This window comes from Mustelus asterias, chromosome 1, assembly GCF_964213995.1.
Source record: "Mustelus asterias chromosome 1, sMusAst1.hap1.1, whole genome shotgun sequence".
Lineage (NCBI taxonomy): Eukaryota > Metazoa > Chordata > Chondrichthyes > Carcharhiniformes > Triakidae > Mustelus > Mustelus asterias.
The window spans coordinates 42,913,941-42,937,233 of NC_135801.1; the positions used below are offsets into that span (position 1 = coordinate 42,913,941).

The 23,293-nt window shown below is 43.5% G+C and overlaps 1 protein-coding gene across 1 annotated transcript in view; it reads right to left on the reverse strand.

The window, feature by feature from the left end:
• Positions 1-6,021: 6,021 nt before the first annotated feature.
• Positions 6,022-23,293, reverse strand: part of glrbb (glycine receptor, beta b) — a 290,676-nt gene continuing 273,404 nt past the window's right edge. The window contains exon 9 of the mRNA XM_078212000.1: positions 6,022-6,318. Coding sequence (XP_078068126.1) covers positions 6,022-6,318 — 297 coding nt within the window. The remainder of the gene's footprint in view (positions 6,319-23,293) is intronic.

Genomic DNA, 23,293 nt, shown 5'->3' on the forward strand with positions numbered 1-23,293 from the left:
AAAATGTAGGAACTTATAGTTATAATGCTTATTCCTTCATTCAATTATACAGTTAGGTATGTGTACAATATCACAGGTAAGCTTTCACTACAGTTGTTGACTTCTGTTCTCTCAGTGCCAATGAAAACACTTGATAGAACATAGAACATAGAACATAGAACATTACAGCGCAGAACAGGCCCTTCGGCCCACGATGTTGCACCGACCAGTTAAAAAAAAACTGTGACCCTCCAACCTAAACCAATTTCTTTTCGTCCATGAACCTATCTACGGATCTCTTAAACGCCCCCAAACTAGGCGCATTTACTACTGATGCTGGCAGGGCATTCCAATCCCTCACCACCCTCTGGGTAAAGAACCTACCCCTGACATCGGTTCTATAACTACCCCCCCTCAATTTAAAGCCATGCCCCCTCGTGCTGGATTTCTCCATCAGAGGAAAAAGGCTATCACTATCCACCCTATCTAAACCTCTAATCACCTTATATGTTTCAATAAGATCCCCTCTTAGCCGCCGCCTTTCCAGCGAAAACAATCCCAAATCCCTCAGCCTCTCCTCATAGGATCTCCCCTCCATACCAGGCAACATCCTGGTAAACCTCCTCTGCACCCTCTCCAAAGCCTCCACATCCTTCCTGTAATGTGGGGACCAGAACTGCACACAGTACTCCAAGTGCGGCCGCACCAGAGTTGTGTACAGTTGCAACATAACGCTACGACTCCTAAATTCAATCCCCCTACCAATAAACGCCAAGACACCATATGCCTTCTTAACAACCTTATCTACTTGATTCCCAACTTTCAGGGATCTATGCACACATACACCTAGATCCCTCTGCTCCTCCACACTATTCAAAGTCCTCCCGTTAGCCCTATACTCAACACATCTGTTATTCCTACCAAAGTGAATTACCTCACACTTCTCCGCATTAAACTCCATCCGCCACCTCTCGGCCCAACTTTGCAACCTGTCTAAGTCTTCCTGCAAACTACGACACCCTTCCTCACTGTCTACCACACCACCGACTTTGGTGTCATCAGCAAATTTGCTAATCCACCCAACTATACCCTCATCCAGATCATTAATAAATATTACAAACAGCAGTGGCCCCAAAACAGATCCCTGAGGTACATCACTTGTAACCGCACTCCATGATGAATATTTACTATCAACCACCACCCTCTGTTTCCTATCCGCTAGCCAATTCCTGATCCAATTTCCTAGATCACCCCCAATCCCATACATCTGCATTTTCTGCAGAAGCCTACCATGGTGAACCTTATCAAACGCCTTACTAAAATCCATATATACCACGTCCACTGCCTTGCCCCCATCCACCTCCTTGGTCACTTTCTCAAAAAACTCAATAAGGTTAGTAAGGCACGACCTACCTGCCACAAAACCATGCTGACTATCACCTATCAATTCATTACTCTCCAAATAACTATAAATCCTATCCCTTATAATTTTTTCCAACATCTTGCCGACAACAGAAGTGAGACTCACCGGTCTATAATTCCCGGGGAAGTCTCTGTTCCCCTTCTTAAACAATGGGACAACATTCGCTAACCTCCAATCTTCTGGTACTATACCAGAGGCCAACGACGACCTGAAGATCAGAGCCAGAGGCTCTGCAATCACTTCTCTTGCCTCCCAGAGAATCCTTGGATAAATCCCATCCGGACCAGGGGATTTATCTATTTTCAGACCCTCCAGAATATCCTGCACATCCTCCTTATCAACTGTAATACTGTCTATTCTACTCCCTTGCAACCCAGTGTCCTCCTCAGCTATATTCATGTCCCCTTGCGTGAACACCGAAGAGAAATATTGGTTCAATGCTTCACCAATCTCCTCCGGTTCCACACATAACTTCCCTCTGCCATCTATAACTGGCCCTAAACTTGCCCTAACCAACCTTCTGTTCTTGACATACCTATAGAACGCCTTAGGATTCTCTTTAACCCTATCCGCCAAAGTCTTCTCATGTCCCCTTTTAGCCCTTCTAAGCTCGCTCTTCAACTCCCTCTTAGCCAATCTAAAGCTTTCTAGTGCACTACCCGAGTGCTCACGTCTCATCCGAACATAAGCCTCCTTTTTCTTTTTAACCAACAAAGAAACTTTTTTGGTGCACCACGGTTCCCTAGCCCTACCAATTCCTCCTTGCCTGACAGGGACATACCTATCACAGACTCGCAGTAGCTGCTCCTTGAAAAAACTCCACATGTCGGACGTTCCCAGTCCCTGTAATCTCCTAGTCCAACCTATGTTTCCTAATTCTCTCCTAATAGCCTCATAATTACCCTTCCCCCAGCTAAAACCATTGGCCCGAGGTTCATGCCTATCCCTTTCCATCACTAAGGTGAACGTAACCGAATTGTGGTCACTATCACCAAAATGCACACCAACTTCCAAGTCTAGCACCTGGTCTGGCTCATTTCCCAGCACCAGATCCAATATAGCCTCACCTCTAGTTGGCCTGTCTACATACTGAGTCAAAAAACCTTCCTGCACGCTTTGAACAAAAACTGACCCCTCTAACGAGCTAGAGCTATAACAATTCCAGTCAATATTAGTCAAGTTAAAATCCCCCATAACAATTGCCCTATTACTTTCACTCCTAAGCAGGATTGACTCCGCAATCCTTTCCTCAACCTCTCTAGAACTTTTAGGAGGTCTATAAAAGACTCCCAACAGGGTGACCTCTCCTCTCCTATTTCTAATCTCCGCCCATACTACCTCAACAGATAAGTCCTCATCAAACCTCCTCTCTGACACTGTGATACAATCTCTGACCAATAATGCTACCCCTCCCCCTCTTCTACCTCCTTCCCTACTTCGACTAAAACATTTGAACCCCGGGACCTGCAGCATCCATTCCTGCCCCTGCTCTATCCATGTCTCTGAAATAGCCACAACATCGAAGTCCCAGGTACTGATCCACGCTGCAAGTTCACCCACTTTATTGCGAATACTCCTGGCATTGAAGTATACACATTTCAAACCCTGCTCCACCCCACCTCTGCAATGCCGTGCATTGCAGTCCCCATCCATGCATCCCTCACTTTCAGCCCCACTACTCAGGATCCCTCCCCCCCCCCGAATCAGTTTAAACCTCCCTGCATGGCCTTAGCAAATTTACCCCCCAGGATATTGGTCCCCTTCTGATTAAGGTGTAGACCATCCTTCTCATAGAGGTCACACCTTCCCCAGTACGAGCCCCAATTGCTTAAGTACCTGAACCCCTCCCTCCTGCACCATCCCCTCAGCCATGAATTCAAACCTTCCCTCTCCCTATTCCTCTCTAAACTATCCCGTGGTACAGGCAAGAGTCCAGAGATAACCACTCTGTCAGTCTTGGCCTTTAGTTTCCACCCCAACTCCATAAATCCCTGCCTAATATCCCCTTCCCCTATCCTCCCTATGTCGTGTGTCCCCACATGTACAATAACTTGTGGTTTATCTCCCTCCCCCCTAAGAGTCCTGAATACCCTGTCAGACACATCCCGGACCCCAGCCCCTGGTAGGCAACACACCAACCCTGAGTCCCTACCTTTAGTTCCGACCCTCCTATCTGTCTCCTTAATTGTGGAGTCCCCAATCACAAGGCCCAGTCTTTTACAGCCCCTAACCACCTGAGCTTTCTCACTCGGCTCACCCCCAGAGATCTGCTCTCTATGCTCAGTTGATTCCTCCTCAACTGTAGCCTCCAGCACCGAAAACCTATTATGGAGGGGAACCGCCCCAGGGGATTGTCTTCCCGATTGCTTCTTACCCCTCCTCCTGGCATTGACCCAAGCCTCATTTCTAGGAGTTACTATTTCTCTATAACTCCTATCAACTTCCACCTCCTCCTCCCGAATTATGCTGAGTTCCTCTACCTCCCCCTCCAGCTCCTTTACACGCTCCTCCAGAAGCTGCAATCTAATGCACTTCTTACAACTAAAATCTCCTGAAACACTACTGGATTTCCTCACCACATACATCCCACAGGAGATGCAGCATACTGCCTGAACTGCCATCCCTGAAGCCATTACCAGCAAGAAAAAAAGAAAACAAAAAAAAAAACTTCCCCACACTTCCCCAACTGTCACTCTCCACTGCAGCCCGAGCAACACTCCCTCACTGAGACACCAACTGTCACACTCAGATGGCCAGAATCTTCCAAGGAATGGCAGTGACTATCCAATTGTCATTTTGCTCTCACTTTTCTCCACTTCTCTGGAGCTCCACATTTCTGGCTGGGACATCCAATCTCAGCTTCTCCAGAAATGTGGAGTGTATAGTCATCTGGAGAGCTTCATCGTAATGCCGGAGCACCAGTTTGCAGTTTCTGATCTGATCCTGAACAACGGGTATAATCCAAGAAGGTTAGCAATTCTCATCATCCCAAATTTTACAATAGCCCCCTCCAACTGTGAGTTGGTGTCACTTACCCAGGGAATACTAAACAGATTAAAACCTAGTTGAACATCTGGGCCTCCCAACTCCACCTGACTCCTTGACAACTTGACCCCCAACTCCCCGACCGATCGACTATGCCCACAAACCTTTGATCTCTCCCCGACCCTCTGACTAACCCAACAACCCCCATGACTATCCGGAAACAAGAAGATCTGTGAGAATAAGTTAGTCCATTGTTCAATGTTATCCATGATTGCTTGGCTTTAATATATCAACCATTCAATTAAAAGTGGTGTATTTCCCATTGATCAAGAGAAAGGTGGACAAACATATGAGAAACTCCATGAAGGCAAAGATTCATTTTTCTTGATCCATTGTTTGCTTCTGAAGAGGGCAACAAGGATAAAAGCTTTATGGATCATTTCTAGGTGAGTATTCCTCTGGAAATATAGGAACCTATAGTTATAATGCTAATTTCTTAAAGGAATCATGCCAAAGAATTGAGTGTTAAATGTGGAGTTCAGTTAGTTTAATGAACTTAAAATATTTATTACATAAAGTAAGTATATTTAAGCAGAGTTCTTGCGATATTATATCGTATAGGCCACCTGCAGCATTGTGTATTCCAAGTACCCCTGTGGTCTGCATCGTACACTACTCATACATCCTAAACTAGCAGAATGTATATTATGAGATGCAGATAGAATATACAACAGCAAGTAGATTCTATCTGGATAGATGTATGAAATAAAAACATCAAAAACACAATCTGAGACTAATTTCATTCTCTTCTCTTTCATCTTCATTTTGGGGATATAATCCACATAATTTACTACCATCAAATTTATTTTTAGTTGATTTCAGAGCAGATATCGGTGAACTTCCACACAACTGACATATGCCCATTTATGTGAACAATTATTGAAGCAGAAATTAATGCAGGTATACAATTAATATATTTATTTTGACACTGGAACATCTCAATAATACAATCACTTAAATAAATGATTTGATAATTTAAATATGATATCAAAATTTCACATTGACAGGAATGGGTTGTACTATTTTCTGTCATTTAAAAACGAAGGTGGTAAGAACTACAGCTCACATTTGATGAAGAAAATACTGAGGTACTTTGTTTTTGGAATACAATTTTAAGTTAAAACAAAACTATCAAAGTGTCTACTCTTTACTATTTGGAAGATATAGAATTTTTTATAATTGCACACATAGTCATACTTAATTTGTATCTCAGTAACATTAAACGTGCATGTGTAAGTATCAGACATCAGAAAGATTGCAGCTCATTTTAAATGACCCATCACAACCCCATAAATATGTTATTTTTTAGAGTTGTCGAAAGATTGTAGTGTAGTTTATCCTTCATGATCTCCAAAGCAGACTGGGTGCTGTACAGCTATATACAACATTGTCTGGTTATAGTGTACACATTGCAATTGCATGCTTTCATTCAAATTTGACATAAATGCATCTGGTTCCGATTCAATTTTCAATCACAGAGCATTTACAATGAAAAAAATATGCTTATGAGATATGGGGAGAGGTTTCAATGATATCTGACATATCTCTTACAATGAAAACCAGCGGTGGAATGATCATAGATAAGCAGACCAATATATCACATTAAAGAAGAGGAAACAGAATGGAAACACAGCTCTTGCGTAGAGGTCAATTCGCTTTGCTTCAGCTGTGATGACAGGCTTTGGAGGTGGAGGCTTTTTATTATTTTTTAACTGGAGCTTCCCAAGGCTGTTGTTAACTTCTATGGGTTTTCCATAGCAGTCATAGTTAGACAATTCAAAGTCACGTGGCAAGCTTCCAACGATGCTGAAGTCATTGGATCGCAAATCAGATTTAGAAGTACAAACCTTTTTGCACCTTGTCTCTGCAACCTAGAAAAACACACAGTATAATTATTGATGCTGCGCATTATTGTCATCAACACTATCATAATCATAGGTACCGCAGGATTTACACAGGATACACTTGACAAATACAAGTGTTTGGTTTAAATTAAGTCTGACAGGAAAATAGGGCAGTGATGCAATACATTGCTAAACCAATATGTGGCGCCACAGGGTAGCAGATTGAAGATGACCCATCTCAGTCAGAATAAAGAATAGCTAAAATTGATTTCTGCATCAACTGCCTGGGACAATTTGACAGCTTCAATCTTTCCAAAACATTTTCTTTCAAGGACAAGGCAGTACCTTCAGGCTTAACATTTAAAACAAATTGCAAAACTGCAGGAACAAATTTAGGGACAGTGATTTGACAGAAGTAATGTTAACTTTAATTGCTTTGCTTGCAAAGAAATGGCTTCTCTTGGAGTTGCAATTCCTCTTTTGGAGATGAAAAATGTGTTAAGCAGTGACTTAAAAATCTGTCACTGCAATAAACTGTAGGAGTTCATTGTCTTGAACAATGTGTATTTTGCGACAACGATATTAAGGAACCAATCAGAAGGTGCCTGCAATTACACTTTTAATGATATAAAGCGTGTAACTTTCATTAATCCGGCAACATGGGTACAATATTGTGTGGAAATGGAGCACAGGAGGATACAAACTAAAGCACGTTTTAGAAATGTAATTCCCAATTGCTAGAAGATGAGATCACAATAGGTGTAAGGAACTTCATAGAATCATAGAATCCCTACAGTGCAGAAAGAGGCCATTCGGCCCAATGAGCCTGCACCGATCACAATCCCACCCAGGCCCTATTCATGTAACCCCTCATATTTACCCTGCTAATCCCCTTGACACTAGGGTTAATTTAGCATGGCCAATCAATCTAACCCACACATCTTTGGAACAAAGAACAATACAGCACAGGAACAGGCCCTTCGGCCCTCCAAGCCTGCGCCGCTCATGTGCCCAACTAGACCATTCATTTGTATCCCTCTATTCCCAGTCTGTTCATGTGGCTATCTAGATAAGTCTTAAACGATCCCAGCGTGTCCGCCTCAATCACCTTGCTTGGGAGTGCATTCCAGGCCCCCACCACCCTCTGTGTAAAATATGTCCCCCTGACATCTGTGTTGAACCTTGCCCCCTCACCTTGAACCTGTGTCCCCTTGTGTTCGTCACCTCCGACCTGGGAAAAAGCTTCCCACTGTTCACCCTATCTATGCCCTTCATAATTTTATACACCTCTATTAGGTCGCCCCTCATCCTCTGTCTTTCCAGGGAGAACATCCCCAGTTTACCCAATCTCTCCTCATATCTAAGACCCTCCATACCAGGCAACATCCTGGTAAACCTTTTCTGTAACCTCTCCAAATCCTCCATGTCCTTCTGGTAGTGTGGCGACCAGAACTGGATGCAGTATTCCAAATGTGGCCTAACCAACGTTCTATACAGCCGCAACATCATATGCCAACTTTTATATTCTATGCCCCGTCCAATAAAGGCAAGCATGCCATATGCCTTCTTCACCACCCTCTCCACCTGTGCTGCCACCTTTAAGGATCTGTGGACTTGTACACCCAGGTCCCTCTGTGTGTCTATACTCCTGATGGTTCTGCCATTTATTGTGTAGCTCCCCCTTACGTTAGATCTACCGAAATGCGTCACTTTGCATTAAACTGGATTAAATTCCATCTGCCATTTCTCCGCCCAATGTTCCAGCCTAACTATATCCTGCTGTATTCTCTGACAATGTTCATCACTATCCGCAACTCCAGCAATCTTCGTGTCGTCCGCAAACTTACTGATCACACCAGCTACATCTTCCTCCAAATCATTTATATATATCACAAACAGCTGAGGTCCCAGTACAGAGCCCTGCGGAACTCCACTAGTCACAGACCTCCAACCGGAAAAAGACCCCTCCACTGCTACCCTCTGTCTTCTATGGCTATCATGATGTGGAGATGCCGGCGTTGGACTGGGGTAAGCACAGTAAGAAGTCTCACAACACCAGGTTAAAGTCCAACAGGTTTATTTGGTAGCAAATACCATAAGCTTTCGGAGCAATGCTCGTTCGTCAGACGAAGGAGCATTGCTCCGAAAGCTTATGGTATTTGCTACCAAATAAACCTGTTGGACTTTAACCTGGTGTTGTGAGACTTCTTACTGTTCTATGGCTATGCCAGTTCTCCACCCATCTAGCTAGCTCACCTTTTATCCCGTGGGATTTAACCTTTTGCACCAGCCTGCCATGAGGGACCTTGTCAAACGCTTTACTAAAATCCATATAGACGACATCCACGGCCTTTCCCTCGTCAATCGTTTTTGTCACCTCCTCAAAAAACTCAACCAAATTTGTGAGGCATGCTGTCTATCGCTAATGAGATTATTCAGTTCTAAATGCACATATATCCTATCTCTAAGAATCTTCTCCAACAATTTCCCTACCATGGACGTCAAGCTCACCGGCCTATAATTAGCCGGGTAATCCTTGCTACCCTTCTTAAATAATGGGACCACATTTGCTATCCTCCAATCCTCTGGGACCTCACCTGTGTCCAGTGAAGAGACAAAGATTTCTGTTAGAGGTCTAGCAATTTCATCTCTTGCCTCCCTGAGGAGTCTAGGATAGATGCCATCCGGCCCTGGGGATTTGTCTGTCTTAATGTTTCCTAAAAAACCTAACACTTCCTCCCTTGTAATTGAGATTTTTTCTAACGGGTCAACACATCTCTCTGCGACTCTACCAGTCAACATGTCCCTCTCCTTTGTGAATACTGATGCAAAGTATTCGATTAGGATCTCACCTACTTCCTTTGGTTCGAAGCATAATTCCCCTCCTTTGTCCCTGAGAGGTCTGATTCTTTCCCTAACAACCCTCTTGTTCCTAACGGATGTATAAAATGCCTTAGGATTCTCCTTAATCCTGTCTGCCAAGGACATTTCGTGACCCCTTTTTGCCCTTCTAACTCCCTGTTTGAGTTCTTTTCTACTTTCTCTGTATTCCTCCAGTGCTCCATCTGTTTTTAGCTGCCTGGACCTCATGTATGCCTCTTTTTTCTTTTTGATTAGACCCACAATTTCATTGGTTATCCACGGCTCTCGAATCCTATCTTTCCTATCCTTCCTCTTTACAGGCACATGCTTGTCCTGCAGTTCGATCAACTGCTCCTTAAAAGACTCCCACATGCCAGATGTGGATTTACCCTCGAACAGCCTCTCCCAATCAACAGCCACCAAATCCTGCCTAATCTGGCTGTAGTTAGCCTTCCCTCAATTCAGCACCTTACCCATAGGACAACACTCATCCTTTTTCATGACGATCTGAAAGTTTACAGAATTGTGGTCACTATTTGCCACATGTTCCCCCACTGAAACTTTGATGACCTGACCGGGCTCATTCCCCAGTACTAGGTCCAGAATAGCCCCCTCTCTAGTTGGACTGTCAACGTATTGTTCCAAAGAACCCTCCTGTACGCATTTTATAAATTCTTCCCCGTCCAGGCCCCCAGCCCTAAGCGATTTCCAGTCTATGTGAGGGAAATTAAAGTCTCCCACTACAACAACCCTATTTTTTCTGCACCTGTCCAGAATCTCCTTACATATCCGTTCCTCAACTTCCCGTGGGCTGTTGGGAGGCTTGTAGTATACCCCCGGCTTAGTGACTGCGCCCTTCCTGTTTCTGAGCTCCAACCACAGTGACTCGTTACCTGACCCTTCCATATTGTCCACCCTCTGTAATATGCTCCCTAACCAGCATTGCTACTCCCCCACCTCTCCTCGCCCCTCCTCTGTCTCGCCTAAAACACTTATACCCTGGAATATTCAGCTGCCAGTCCTGTCCTTCTTTTAACCAAGTCTCCGTCACTGCAACCACATCCAAGTTCCGTGCAAGCATTACGGCTCTAAGCTCGTCTGTCTTGCCCGTGACGCTCCTTGCATTGAAGCAGATGCACTCCAGACCTCCAGGCCCACTGAGGTCATCCTCCCCCAGAATGCTCTTCCTCTTAGATAGCCTTGTCTTGGCCCCAACCTCGTCCCCTGTCTCTATGCTTATTGACCTATTGTTCTGATCCCCACCCCCCCGCCCCATTAGTATAAACCCACCCGAACCGCACTAGCAAAACTCCCAGCTAGGATATTTGTACCCCTCCAGTTTAGGTGCAACCCGTCCTTCTTGTACAGGTGCCATCCTCTCTTGAAGACTTCCCAGTGATCCACGAATTTGAAACCCTCCCTCCTGCACCAGTCCTTTAGCCACGCGTTCAGCTGTACAATCTCCCTGTTCCTAGCCTCACTAGCTTGTGGCACTGGGAGTAGTCCAGAGATCGCTACCCTAGAGGCCCTGCTTTTCAGCCTACTACCCAACTCCCTGAATTGCTCTCTCAGGACCTCCCTGCTCTTTCTGCCTACATCATTTGCACCAATGTGGACAATGACGTCTGTCTTGTTACCCGCCCCTTTTAGGATGCTTCCTACCCACTCAGAGACAGCCAGGACCCCGGCACCAGGGAGGCAGACTACCATCCTGGAGTCTCGTTCGCGCCCACACTGGGGGAGGACTGTGGACTGTGGGAGGAAACCGGAGCACCCAGAGGAAACCCACACAGACACGGGGAGAATGTGCAAACTCCACACAGACAGTGACCCAATGCCGGAATTGAACCCGGGTCCCTGGCGCTGTGAGGCAGCAGTGCTAACCACTGTGTCACCATGCTGCCCATGCTGTGCCACTGTGCCACCCAAACTTGATAAGTTTGGTGCATGGGTTTGGTGCGCATGTCCAATATGTGCCATGGACAAAACAATCTCCTGTAGTTTGTTTTTATTATCTTATGAAACTGAGGATAAATTTTCCTGAACTTGGCCAATTATTTTTTCTTTTTTATGTGTTCTCAGTATGTAGTATTATTTGAAATTCTGGCAGGTAATGCACAAAATTTAAGGATCTAATGGATAGGTTGAACATTGATGGAGCTCATGATCTTTTCAAACCCTTCTTTATAGAATTGGAGATGGTAGGAAATTGTAAAAGTCAGGCCGACATGACTGTATAGCTTCAATTTTCTCAAAGTGTAATTCTGAACTTTTATGTGAAGTACCATGAGAACCCATATATAGAAATAGCTGGAAGTTTTAGGTGAAAAAGTTATCTGCCTAAATGCCTGTAAATACAACCAGAACTGTCAACATAGATTTATAGAATACGATCATAGAACTGCAGCTAGCAAGTCATGCCATAAAGATCGAACAATCTTTGATGTGAGAGAGATGATGCAGTGGGTTTGCATCATTAGTTTAAACTGTCAGTCCACAGACACTCTGAATCAGTACAGACAGACTTGTTAACAAGAAATTTTATATTCACTTCGGAGCACCAACTTGCAGATTGCAGAACCCGAATTTAATCAATGATTTTGCAAATAAGCCAAAGCAGCTGTGGTGGTGGCAAAGGAAAATTGAGTCAGTGGCATTCCCATTCACAGCAATATTTATCATTCAAAGTTATGTTTGACACCAAATAGGACAACTTTAGCTCTCCACAGTGGGCAGCAGGAGGTCAAGAGTGATGGTCATTTTTAAAAACCTAAACTTGACCCCAATCCTCCTTGAACTCACGCACTTCTAGTTTTATAGGCAGTTGGGAAGAGGGGGGGGGGGGGTCTAAACTGCTCTCACTTGGCAAGTCATTTCTGTACATTACTGAGGCTACATACCTCAAATTTTAATAAACTTTCTGAGTTACTTTTTGTGTGCCAGGTTTCCAAAGGGTCTGGGAAGCAGGCAGTTGAATTAAGGTGAGAAAGGCCAGATCCAGTGCCTTCCCAGCACAGCTTCTGACAGAGATGCTGATGTATGAGAAAAAGATGAGACACTGACCACTGTGGTAATGAAACAGTGTTCATGGATGAAAAAGGCTAATACTGGGCAGAACTCCAACATGTTGATTACCTGCTGTATCACATTCAAGCCTCATAGGCCCAGATTTCAAGTGGAAAGAAAGTACACCTTCACCAACTAACTCGATTAATATATTGGAAAGAAGTGTGAGTGATATTTCAGAATATCAAAACTGAGTGATGTTATCACAGTGCAGAATTCTCCACTGAACATACAGTGCCTCTGCTTATTTGCAAAATCGTTGATTAAATTTGGGTTCTGCCATCTGCAAGTTGGTGCACTGAAGTGGATATAAAATTTCTTGCTAATAGTTAGCAGGAGACAGGCCATATTCTCCAGTTTTGCCATACCCCAAACTTTCTAAGATTTTAATGTCCATTCTGTCCAATATTGAAATAATCAATGCTATGGGTGGGATTCTCGGGCCGCGCTCGCCCCAAAATCAGAGAATCCCACCCGAGGCCAATGGACCTTGGTGTGGTACGCCACTCACTGAATAGTGCGCAAGAAACAATACTTTTCACTGTATCCCAATACATGTGATAATAATAAATCAAATCAAATGACAATCCTACTTAGAGGGTGCAGTAGTGCACTTATGTTACTGGCAGGGTATTGCAAAGGCTGAGACTAATGATTTGGAGAACATAAATTCAAATCCCAACTGGGGTTTTTAAATTCAGTTCATTATACAAACTAGGAATGAAAGCTGGCATCAATCAGAGTAACCGTAAAACAACAGGATTGTTGTGAAAACCCATCTGGTTCACTAACTTCCTTTAGAGAAGGAAATCTACCACCTTCACCTAGCAAAGAACAAAGAACAATACAGCACAGGAACAGGCCCTTCGGCCCTCCAAGCCCGTGCCGCTCCCTGGTCCAAACTAGACCATTCTTTTGTATCCCTCCATTCCCACTCCGTTCATATGGCTGTCTAGATAAGTCTTAAACGTTCCCAGTGTGTCCGCCTCCACCACCTTGCCTGGCAGCGCATTCCAGGGCCCCACCACCCTCTGTGTAAAATATGTCCTTCTGATATCTGTGTTAAACCTCCCCCCCTTCACCTTGAACCTATGACCCCTCGTGAACGTCACCTCCGACCTGGGGAAAAGCTTCCCACCGTTCACCCTATCTATGCCCTTCATAATTTTATACACCTCTATTAAGTCTCCCCTCATCCTCCGTCTTTCCAGGGAGAACAACCCCAGTTTACCCAATCTCTCCTCATAACTAAACCCCTCCATACCAGGCAACATCCTGGTAAACCTCCTCTGTACCCTCTCCAAAGCCTCCACATCCTTCTGGTAGTGTGGCGACCAGAACTGAACACAGTATTCCAAATGCGGCCGAACCAACGTTCTATACATCTGCAACATCAGACCCCAACTTTTATACTCTATGCCCCGTCCTATAAAGGCAAGCATGCCATATGCCTTCTTCACCACCTTCTCCACCTGTGACGTCACCTTCAAGGATCTGTGGACTTGCACACCCAGGTCCCTCTGCGTATCTACACCCTTTATGGTTCTGCCATTTATCGTATAGCTCCTTCCTACATTATTTCTACCAAAATGCATCACTTCGCATTCATCAGGATTGAACTCCATCTGCCATTTCTTTGCCCAAATTTCCAGCCTATCTATATCCTTCTGTAGCTTCTGACAATGCTCCTCACTATCTGCAAGTCCTGCCAAGTCCTAGCCTAGCCTGGCCTCTTTGTCACTCAGACCCAGAGCAATGTGGATAACTCTTAACAGCCCTGTGAAATAGCCTAACAAGCCACTCAGGTGAATTCAAGAAGGTGGATCACACCACCTTTTGAAGGGCAGTTAGAGATGGTCCTGCCAGTGACCAATTTAGTCCCACATTCTAGCTCTTTCCCCACAACCAAGCTAATTCATTCTTTTCAAATGCCCATCCAATTGCCTCTTGGAAGTTCCTGTGAGATCTGATTCCACGATCCTTTCAAGTAGTGCTTTCCAGATCATACCAACCCTCCGTGAGAAATCATTTCTCCTCACTTCCCCTCTAGTCCTTTTGCCAGTTATTTTAAATCAATGATTTCTGGTTATTGACACACTTGCCAGAGGAAATAATTTCTCTCTACTTGCTCTATCAAAACTACTCACAATTTTGAATACCTCTCAACCTTCTTTACTCCATGAAAAGTAATCCAGTTTCTCCAATCTGGGCATAAAGGTGAGGTTCTGCATCCTTGGTATCATCTGGTAAACCTCTGCTCTACGCCTTGATGTTCATCCTAAAGTAGTGGTAAAAATTGTAAACTGTGCTCCAGCTGAGGCCTAAGCAACGATTGTAAAGTTTTAGAATGACTTTCCTGTTTTCTTATTCATAGCAGCACAGCTAGCAGCACAGCCAAGTGTCCCATACACTTCCTTAACTTGCCCTGCCATATTTAAGGATTTGTGAATATGCAACCAGGTCTTTCTAATCTTTGTTCCTCAAAATAGGGGAGGCGATGCCTGGTGTATCGCTAGTCTATTAATCCAGAAACTAAGCTAATATTCTGAGGACCCGGGTTCAAATCCCGCCACGGCAGATGGTGAAATTTGAATTCAATAGAAAATATCTAGAATTAAGAATTACTGATGACCATGAAACCACTGTCGATTGTGAAAAACCCATCTGGTTCACTAATGTCCTTTAGAGAAGGAAATCTGCCAGCCTCACCTGGTCTGGCCTACATGTGCCTCTGGAGCCAAAGCAATGCCAGTGATTCTTAACTACCCTCCAAGGCCAACAAGGGATGGGTAATAAATGCTGGCCAGCCAGTGATGTCCATGCCCCACGAATGAATAAATAAAATAGTAAATTTTAGATGATACTGTTTGTCTAGGTTGTTTCTCAAAGTGCATCACTTCACATTTTACCTGCATTAAACTGCATTTGAAATGTGTCTGCTCATTTCAACACTCTATGTTCTCCTGAAGTTGCATCACTACATATAACATAATCAAGTTTTGTGTCATCTTCAAACTTTAAAATTGCTTGTCCGATACCCAAATCTAAATCATTTTTACATTGATTTACATTGCCAATACAATGGGGGGGGGGTGGATTTTCCACATCCGTTTTTGGCAGGCAGGACAGGGCGGAACATTGAGGGAGAGTCTCAAAACTGCTTTCACGCTTGTGGGATTTCCCTGCTCCCCCCACCAACCCCTGTCAGTGATGTAACTGGAGGGAACTCCATTTGAATTAATTTAAATGGGGTTCTCCTCGTGTCTGCATGGGTTTCCTCCGGGTGTTCCAGCTTCCTCCCACACTCAAAAGATGTGCGAGTTAGGTTGATTGGACATGGCAAATTGCCTCTTGGTGTTAGGAAAAAACAGAGTAAATATGTGGGGGTATGGGGATAGAGCCTGGGTGGAATTGTTGGTGTAGGCTTGATGAGCCAATAGTCTCCTTCTGCACTGTGATCTATGATTCTATAATTAGCAGGCCCTACCACTGGAAAATCCCCCCATGTACGATATGTTCCTGACAGGTTTTTACGAACAAGGAGCTGGCATTCGTTTGGTGAAGTTCGGGTTGGGGGACAGGGTTGCGTGTTGATGAGTGGGGTTCTTTTTTTTTATTCATCAGGGTGCCCTCTGGAGCTAAGGATGCTAGGGAGTCTGGCTCATTCAAAGCCCACCCCACCAGCGTGATGTCATGGGGCCCAATTCCAGGAATTTCTTTTCAGTATTAAAAAATTGAGCAGGTGAAGCCAGCAGCACAGCCATTAGACTACATAACGCTTTTCCTCACCTGAATTGACACATTGAAAAAAAGGAGAAAATTCTGCTCAATGGTTCTGATATCGTGCCCTTGGGCCTCCACTGTATTCTTTTTTGGACTGCATTGAACAGAGTACATTGAAAATGGTGAAATGTTAGAAACAGCTCATGTGGCTTATGAGAAGTAGCTCATGTGGAGAGAATCTGTACTTCAGATATCAATGATGAGAGTTCAGTCCTGTATTGACTGGGGTCTTTTTTGGGGCCTGCCTCATCTCCTAGCTCCATTGTGATATCACAGCAACATGGCGAAACTGCTGTAGGTATAGAGAGCCATGATTAGCAATCCTCAAATAACTGAAGATGTCACTTAAAGGGAGAGCAAAAAGCTAGAAACAGTAGAAATCCAAAGAGACTTGAAGGTGTTGGCACATAGATCATTAAAATGTAATGAAAAGGAACAGAAAATAGTCAGAAATGCTATTGCCTTTACAATTAGAGATCTAGAATATAAAGGGATAGAAGTCATGTTTAAGCTACACAAAGCCCTGATTAAACTATCACTCAAGTATGTCGGTGCAGACTTGATGGGCTGAATGGCCTCCTTCTGCACTGTAGTGTTTCTATGATTCTAAGACCTGCATGTGCCACATATCTGCCCACTTTACCAACTTGTCTATGTCCTCGTGAATTTCTACACTGTCCTCCTCACAGGTTACAATACTTCTAAGTTTTCTATCATCTTCAAACTTTGAAATGTTCCCCTGCCCACCAAGATCTAGATCATTAGTAAATATCAGGAAAAGCACGGTACCCTGGGGAACACTACTACAAACCTTCCTCCAGCCCAGAAATATCCATTGTCCATTACTCTCTGCTTCCTATTATTCAGCCAATTTAGTATCCATGTTGCTCCTGTCCTTTTTACTCCATAAGCTGTAACTTTTCTCACAAGTCTATTGTGTCGCACTGTAACAAATGCCTTTTGAAAGTCCATGTACACCAGATGAACAACATTATCCTCTTCAACCCTTTCTACTACCTCTTCAAAAACTCCAGTAAATTAGTTAAACATGCTTTCGCCTTGAGAAATTTATACTGGCTCAACCTAATTAACCCAAGTTTTTCCATGTGATTACTAATTCTATCCTGAATAATTGTTTCTAGAAACTTGCCCATCAATGTTCAATTGATTGGTTACATGGGTAAGATTAGTATAGAGAGATATAGGCCAAATGGGCAATTGGGACTAGTTTAATGGTTAAAAACTGGGCAGCATGGACGAGTTGGGCCGAAGGGCCTGTTTCTATGCTGTAAACCTCTATGACTCTAATAACTGTGAGCAGATCTGAACACCACACCTTAGGGAGGATATGCTGGCCTTATAAGGAATGCAGCATAGATTTATCAGAATGATACCTGGACCTCAAGGGTTAAATTATGAAGAAAGATAAACTATTGCTGTATCTCCTGGAAGTTCAACGGTTAAGAGGTTATTTGATTGAAGTTTACAAGATCGTAAGGGGAACAGAATGGGTAATTAGAGAGGAACTGTTTCCACTGGTTGGGATTTTAGAGCTAGAAGGTATTGTATAAGAATCTGAATCAGACTTCTCAGGAGTGAAATGAGGAAAAACTTCTACACAAGGATGATAAAAGTTTGGAACTTTCTTCCTCCAATAACAATTGATTCTGGATCAATTGTAAATTTTAAATCTGAAATGATGGATTTTTGTTATCCAAAGAGATTAAGGGATATGAGACAGTAACATGAGGAGGATTTTCTACTCCCTTTTGCAGGGGGGAAGGAACCCCCCCCAACACAAAAGTTGGTGAATTTGCGGATAGCGATGAGGACCATCAGAGGATACAGCAGGATATAGATCAGTTGGAGACTTGGGCGGAGAGATGGCAGATGGAGTTTAATCCAGACAAATGTGAGGTAATGCATTTTGGAAAGTCTAATACAGATAGGAAATATACAGGAAGTGGCAGAACCCTTAGGAATATTGATAGGCAAAGGGATCTGGGTGTACAGGTACACAGGTCACTGAAAGTGGCAATGCAGGTAGAGAAGGTAGTCAAGAAGGCATACGGCATGCTTGCCTTCATCGGCCGGGGTATTGAATTTAAAAATTGGCAAGTCATGTTGACGCTTTATAGAACCTTAGTGAGGCTGCACTTGGAATATAGTGTTCAATTCTGGTTGCCACACTGCCAGAAGGATGTGGAGGCTTTGGAGAGGGTACAGAAAAGATTTACCAGGATGTTGCCTGGTATGGAGGGCATTAGCTATGAGGAGAGGTTGGAGAAACTTGGTTTGTTCTCACTGGAGCGATGGAGGTTGAGGGGAGACCTGATAGAAGTCTACAAGATTATGAGAGGCATGGACAGAGTGGATAGTCAGGAGCTTTTTCCCAGGGTGGAAGAGTCAATTACTAGGGGGCATAGGTTTAAGGTGCGAGGGGCAAGTTTTAAAAGAGATGTACGAGGCAGATCTTTTACACAGAGAGTGGTGGGTGCCTGGAACTCGTTGCCGGGGGAGGTAGTGGAAGCGGATACGGTAGTGACTTTTAAGGGGCATCTTGACAAGTACATGAATGAGATGGGAATAGAGGGATATGGTCCCCGGAAGCGTAGGGGGTTTTAGTTAAGTCAGGCAGCATGGTCGGTGCAGGCTTGGAAAGCTGAAGGGCCTGTTCCTGTGCTGTAATTTTCTTTGTTCTTTATTCTTTGAACAGTGAGGGAGTGGAGAATTGAACAGAAGTCCAAGATTGGCTATTACACTGGTGGGATTTCCCCACTCGATTGTCCCTGTACCCCACCAATGATGTAATGGGAATCCCAACTTTAAAAGTCAAGGGCCCAACGTGCACTCTTTAACTATGCATATCTGGATTTTATGGCTGGAATTTTACCATCCCGGCCACTACGGGAATCAGAGCAGGTGAGGGACGGACCATGGGAAGGACCTTGGGTGGGATTTTATGGTTTCCGGACAAGAGAGGCAGTAAAATCCCGCCCTATGTCTACGTTAAATTGTCCATTCACATCGGTGTGGGGGCACGCCAACAGGAACCATGACAGGTCCCCCACTACATGTACCTGGTGATCACAACCAGGTGATCACAACCAATGGCACACAGGTGAGTTCAGCCTCCAATGGGGAGAGCGTTATACTCTGGCACTGCCCAATGGGCAGTAATGGGGGTGGGGGAGGGGGTTCAGTGGGAATGTGCCAGGAAGTTCAGTGGTGGAGGTGGAAGTGGGGGTGGGAGTTTCATGGAGTGGGAAGGGTTCCACTTTAATTTTTTTATATTGGGGTGCCCTTTTTAAACGCTGAAGTTGCTGTTGAGACAGGCTCTGAATGAGTGTGATGTCATAGGACCTGCCCCCTTTATTTTTTCTGTCAGTGTCGAAATACGGCGAGAAAAGCCAGCTGCACACCCGACAGGCTGCCCTCTACTTTACCTTCCCGAGTTGACACTTTGACAAAGAATCAGTAAGTTCTGCCTGTGGAGTTAGTAGCAGATCAGTCATGATCTGATTAAATGATGAACAGGCTGTAGAGGTGAAAAGGCCTACACCTTTTCCTATGTCCTATATTTCTCTCCTGTCAAAACAGCGTCAGTTCACCATTATTCATAGCCTCCTATCCCTTCGCCAGTTACTTATGCTCTGGAGACCAGTGTTCAAATCTCACCATGGTACATCTGGAATTAAAAGTTTTACGATGACAATGAAACCGTTGTCATCCTTTCGGGAAGGAAACCTGTGACAGCAATGTGGTTGACTCTTAAATGGCCTAGCAAGCCACTCAGTTGTATTCAACAGCTTCAGAGGAAACAAAAAGGAATGAGCTGGGCGAAGTACATGGCAATCTGTAGCTCACCACCACCTTTTCGCGGGCAACTGGGAATGGGCAATAAATGCCGGCCTGAACAGTGACACCCAGATCCTGTAAATTTTTAATAATTACAAAATATTACACTCATACTGTAGTCATGGGAATGTAATAACTTGGCTTTTCATTTTCAGCTCTTTTAAAAACTGAATAAAAATTCTCAAAATGCCATCAACACAAAAATCAAACAAAAATGCTAGAAATATTCAGCAGGCCAGGCAGCAGCTGTGGATAGAGGCAGACCTTTCAAGTTGACTGCCTTGGCTCACCTGCTCTGGGTTATTAGACCCGGCATCTGGATTATTACTCCAGCGATGTAAACAATATACCAATGTACCACAATCAGGTCATAAATTATTAATGCCATAGCCGTATGTGGAGAGTGCTGTGTTTCACTGACTACTGCTCGGAGAACAAGGGTGGAGACTTTTCAGAAATCCATACTCTCTTTTTCAAACTCGAGGCATATACTGGGTTCTTGTACTCTGGGAAGCTCCTTTTCATCGGGAGAAAAACAGAATGTCTCAAGAAATGGCAGCATGCATTTTTTAAGAAAAAGCAAAAATTGAGCATTTTGCAAGCTATGGTTACATTCTCGCTGAAGAAAGGAAACCAATGGAAGATAATCTCTTGGAGTTTTGTTGTTGATGTCGATGAGGTCAAAGTTACCTGGCCACATTATGCTGCATTTTGAGTCTGATGTGATGAAATTGGTTTCACGCACTGATCTGGCTCCAATCCCAGTACCTAAAGTGCATTATAATGAAGAGAAGATGCAACAAAATGCTGGTCGGTACAGTAAATGCTGATTTGGTTGTAGCGTTAAGGATTGCTGATTCAATAGGTAGTCAAGAACCAATTGTTGTCCTTACAGTCCTATGTGTATGTATGCAGCCTAGTCAGCATTTGTGCTCCTCCCTTCAAATCTTGCTTTCAACTCTTCTATAATCATGCTACACTATGGTTAAAACAAAGAAAATTATACACAAGAACAGGTCCTTCAGCCCTCCAAGCCTGCACCGACCATGCTGCCTGCATGAACTAAAACCCCCTATCTTTCTGGGGATGATATCCCTATATTTCCATCCTCTTCATGTATTTGTCAAGATGCCCCTTAAAAGTCACTATCGTATCTGCTTCCACTATTTTCTGCACTACTCTATTTCTACTCTATTTCTCTTACTATCTTTGCTCATCTCTTGCTTGTCTTTACAGCTGCATTCCATGGCCTGAATATAATAAATCTCAGAGCACTGGATATCTCAATGCATGCTCGCTAAGAAAACATTGATGTTGCTTCCACTGAAATGAATGGTCAGAAATGGAGTGTCCCTTACAATGCACCTGGGGACAGACCCAGGAAAATATCGTCTTATGAAAGTAAACTGAAGAATTCATCAGTTTCAGAAAATTGTGAGGTTGATCTCAGATAGTAATGTTTGTCTGATGAAAGGACATGGGCCTGACACATTGGGCTGAATTTTACACCAGCTTTGGGACTTTGATGTCAAGCTGAAAAGCAGACCCTGAGCCTACCCTTGTCAGCAGAAGGACTTTCTAACTTGGCAAGTTCTGTTCAATTAAAGACGGTGAAGTTGGTCTCCTGTCTGTGTGCCAGGCTAATGTTGGGGTCGATGACCTTTCATCAGAATTTTGAAAGGTTAAAGGTCTAACAGATTTTAAGCTAAAATCTCCACAAATGCAGCAGGCTGCTGCTTCCAATTTCCCTGACTTCCAATCTCCTGCAGAGGCTCCTCCAATCTTCATCAAAAACTGACCATTCATATTTTCCCACCATTCCCTTACAATGCAGCCTGCAATTTCTCCTTCCCTCCTCTCCATTTCCTGGCTACAGACTGGTACTCCAGAAGGAAAAAAACAGTAAAAAAGGTTAAATAAAATACTGGTCCTAACTGGTATTGTATACCTTAAAATGAAATACCAGTAAAAATGGGAAATAGGAATACTGGGTTCAAACTGTTTTTCTCCTATTGGGTGAGGAAGGCCTACTCCACAGACAGCCAGGAAATCATAGAAACCCTACAGTGCAGAAGGAGGCCATTCAGCCCATCGAGTCTGCACCGACCACAATCCCACCCAGGCCCTACCCCCACATATTTACCCGCTAATCCCTCTAACCTACGCATCTCAGGACTCTAAGGGGCAATTTTTAACCTGGCCAATCAACCTAACCCACACATCTTTGGACAGTCTGGCGTGGCTGCAGCTGGGAAATTGAGACACACAGGGAAACTTGTTCTTCTTTAACATCAAATCAGACCTTCCTCCCTCCAGGCCTCTGAGATAATATCAGGCCAAGTTTGTCCTTTCCTTTGTTTCAAATGTGTAAAGGCCTGTCTGATGAACATTCCTAACATTTTTGGGGAAGTAATATCATAAATGTATAATTTCTAACAAAACTTGCAACTTCAACCAAACTTGAATATGATGAAAGATACTTATCCAAAACCTCAATCTGCTGTTACTATATTTGGATGCTGACAGACTGACTAAGCACTTAGGTTTTTGCAGCCTTTTTTTCTAATTTGCAAAAAGAAATCTATATGCAGATCATTAAATCTATCTCTATCTGACAAGAGTCTGTATTCCTAATTCTTGGCTGGAATCTTATCACTGTTCATCCCGGTAGGATTTTCCCATCCCTCTGCAGTGAATGGAGATTTTGTTGCAGCAGGAACGTGGCATGAACAGCAGATGAGATTGTGCCCTTCATCTCCATGTTACGTGCTTTAGCCTTCTCCCTGGCCCTTTGTTTAATTCAGTACCATAAATAGTCTTGCTTATCTTCCACTTTTCAATTGCAACAGAGGATTTACTTACACCTGTTGTAATGTGTTTTTTTCAACCTCAGATGCTTACAGACAAGCATTTTCTGTTTTTATTTTATGGTTCTGTGCAGATTGGCTGAGAGACTGTAGTGGTTGAAATGAGCTGCTTTATTGCTAAGATAAAGAAGGAATTACAGAATTGCAAACAATAGATGACCCTTGGGTGGTCTTAATTTGATCATAGTGCATGCCGCTTTTACTTACTCACTCATGTTTATATAGAACAAAGTGCTGGGAAACAATAGTCACTGTGCATTTAATATTTAACTATGAATTTTTTTCTGTATAAATATTGAACTAAGGCTCAACACTATTTATTCTAATACGATAATGTCTGCCTTATAAAGTAAAGTTTGTAAAAATTATGTAACACTACAAGAGTGCCAAAGATACTTTGCAGTTTGCAGTCATTTTCTGAGCTCCACATCATGTAAACAGAACTGTGAAGCTTGTAAATATATATTTAGATCAATGCTGAAGTATACTGTGATTCATTTGAAATGGAGCAAATGAAGTTACAATAGATTTCAATGGAAATTGGGACTTCTAGAAAAATGTTGGAT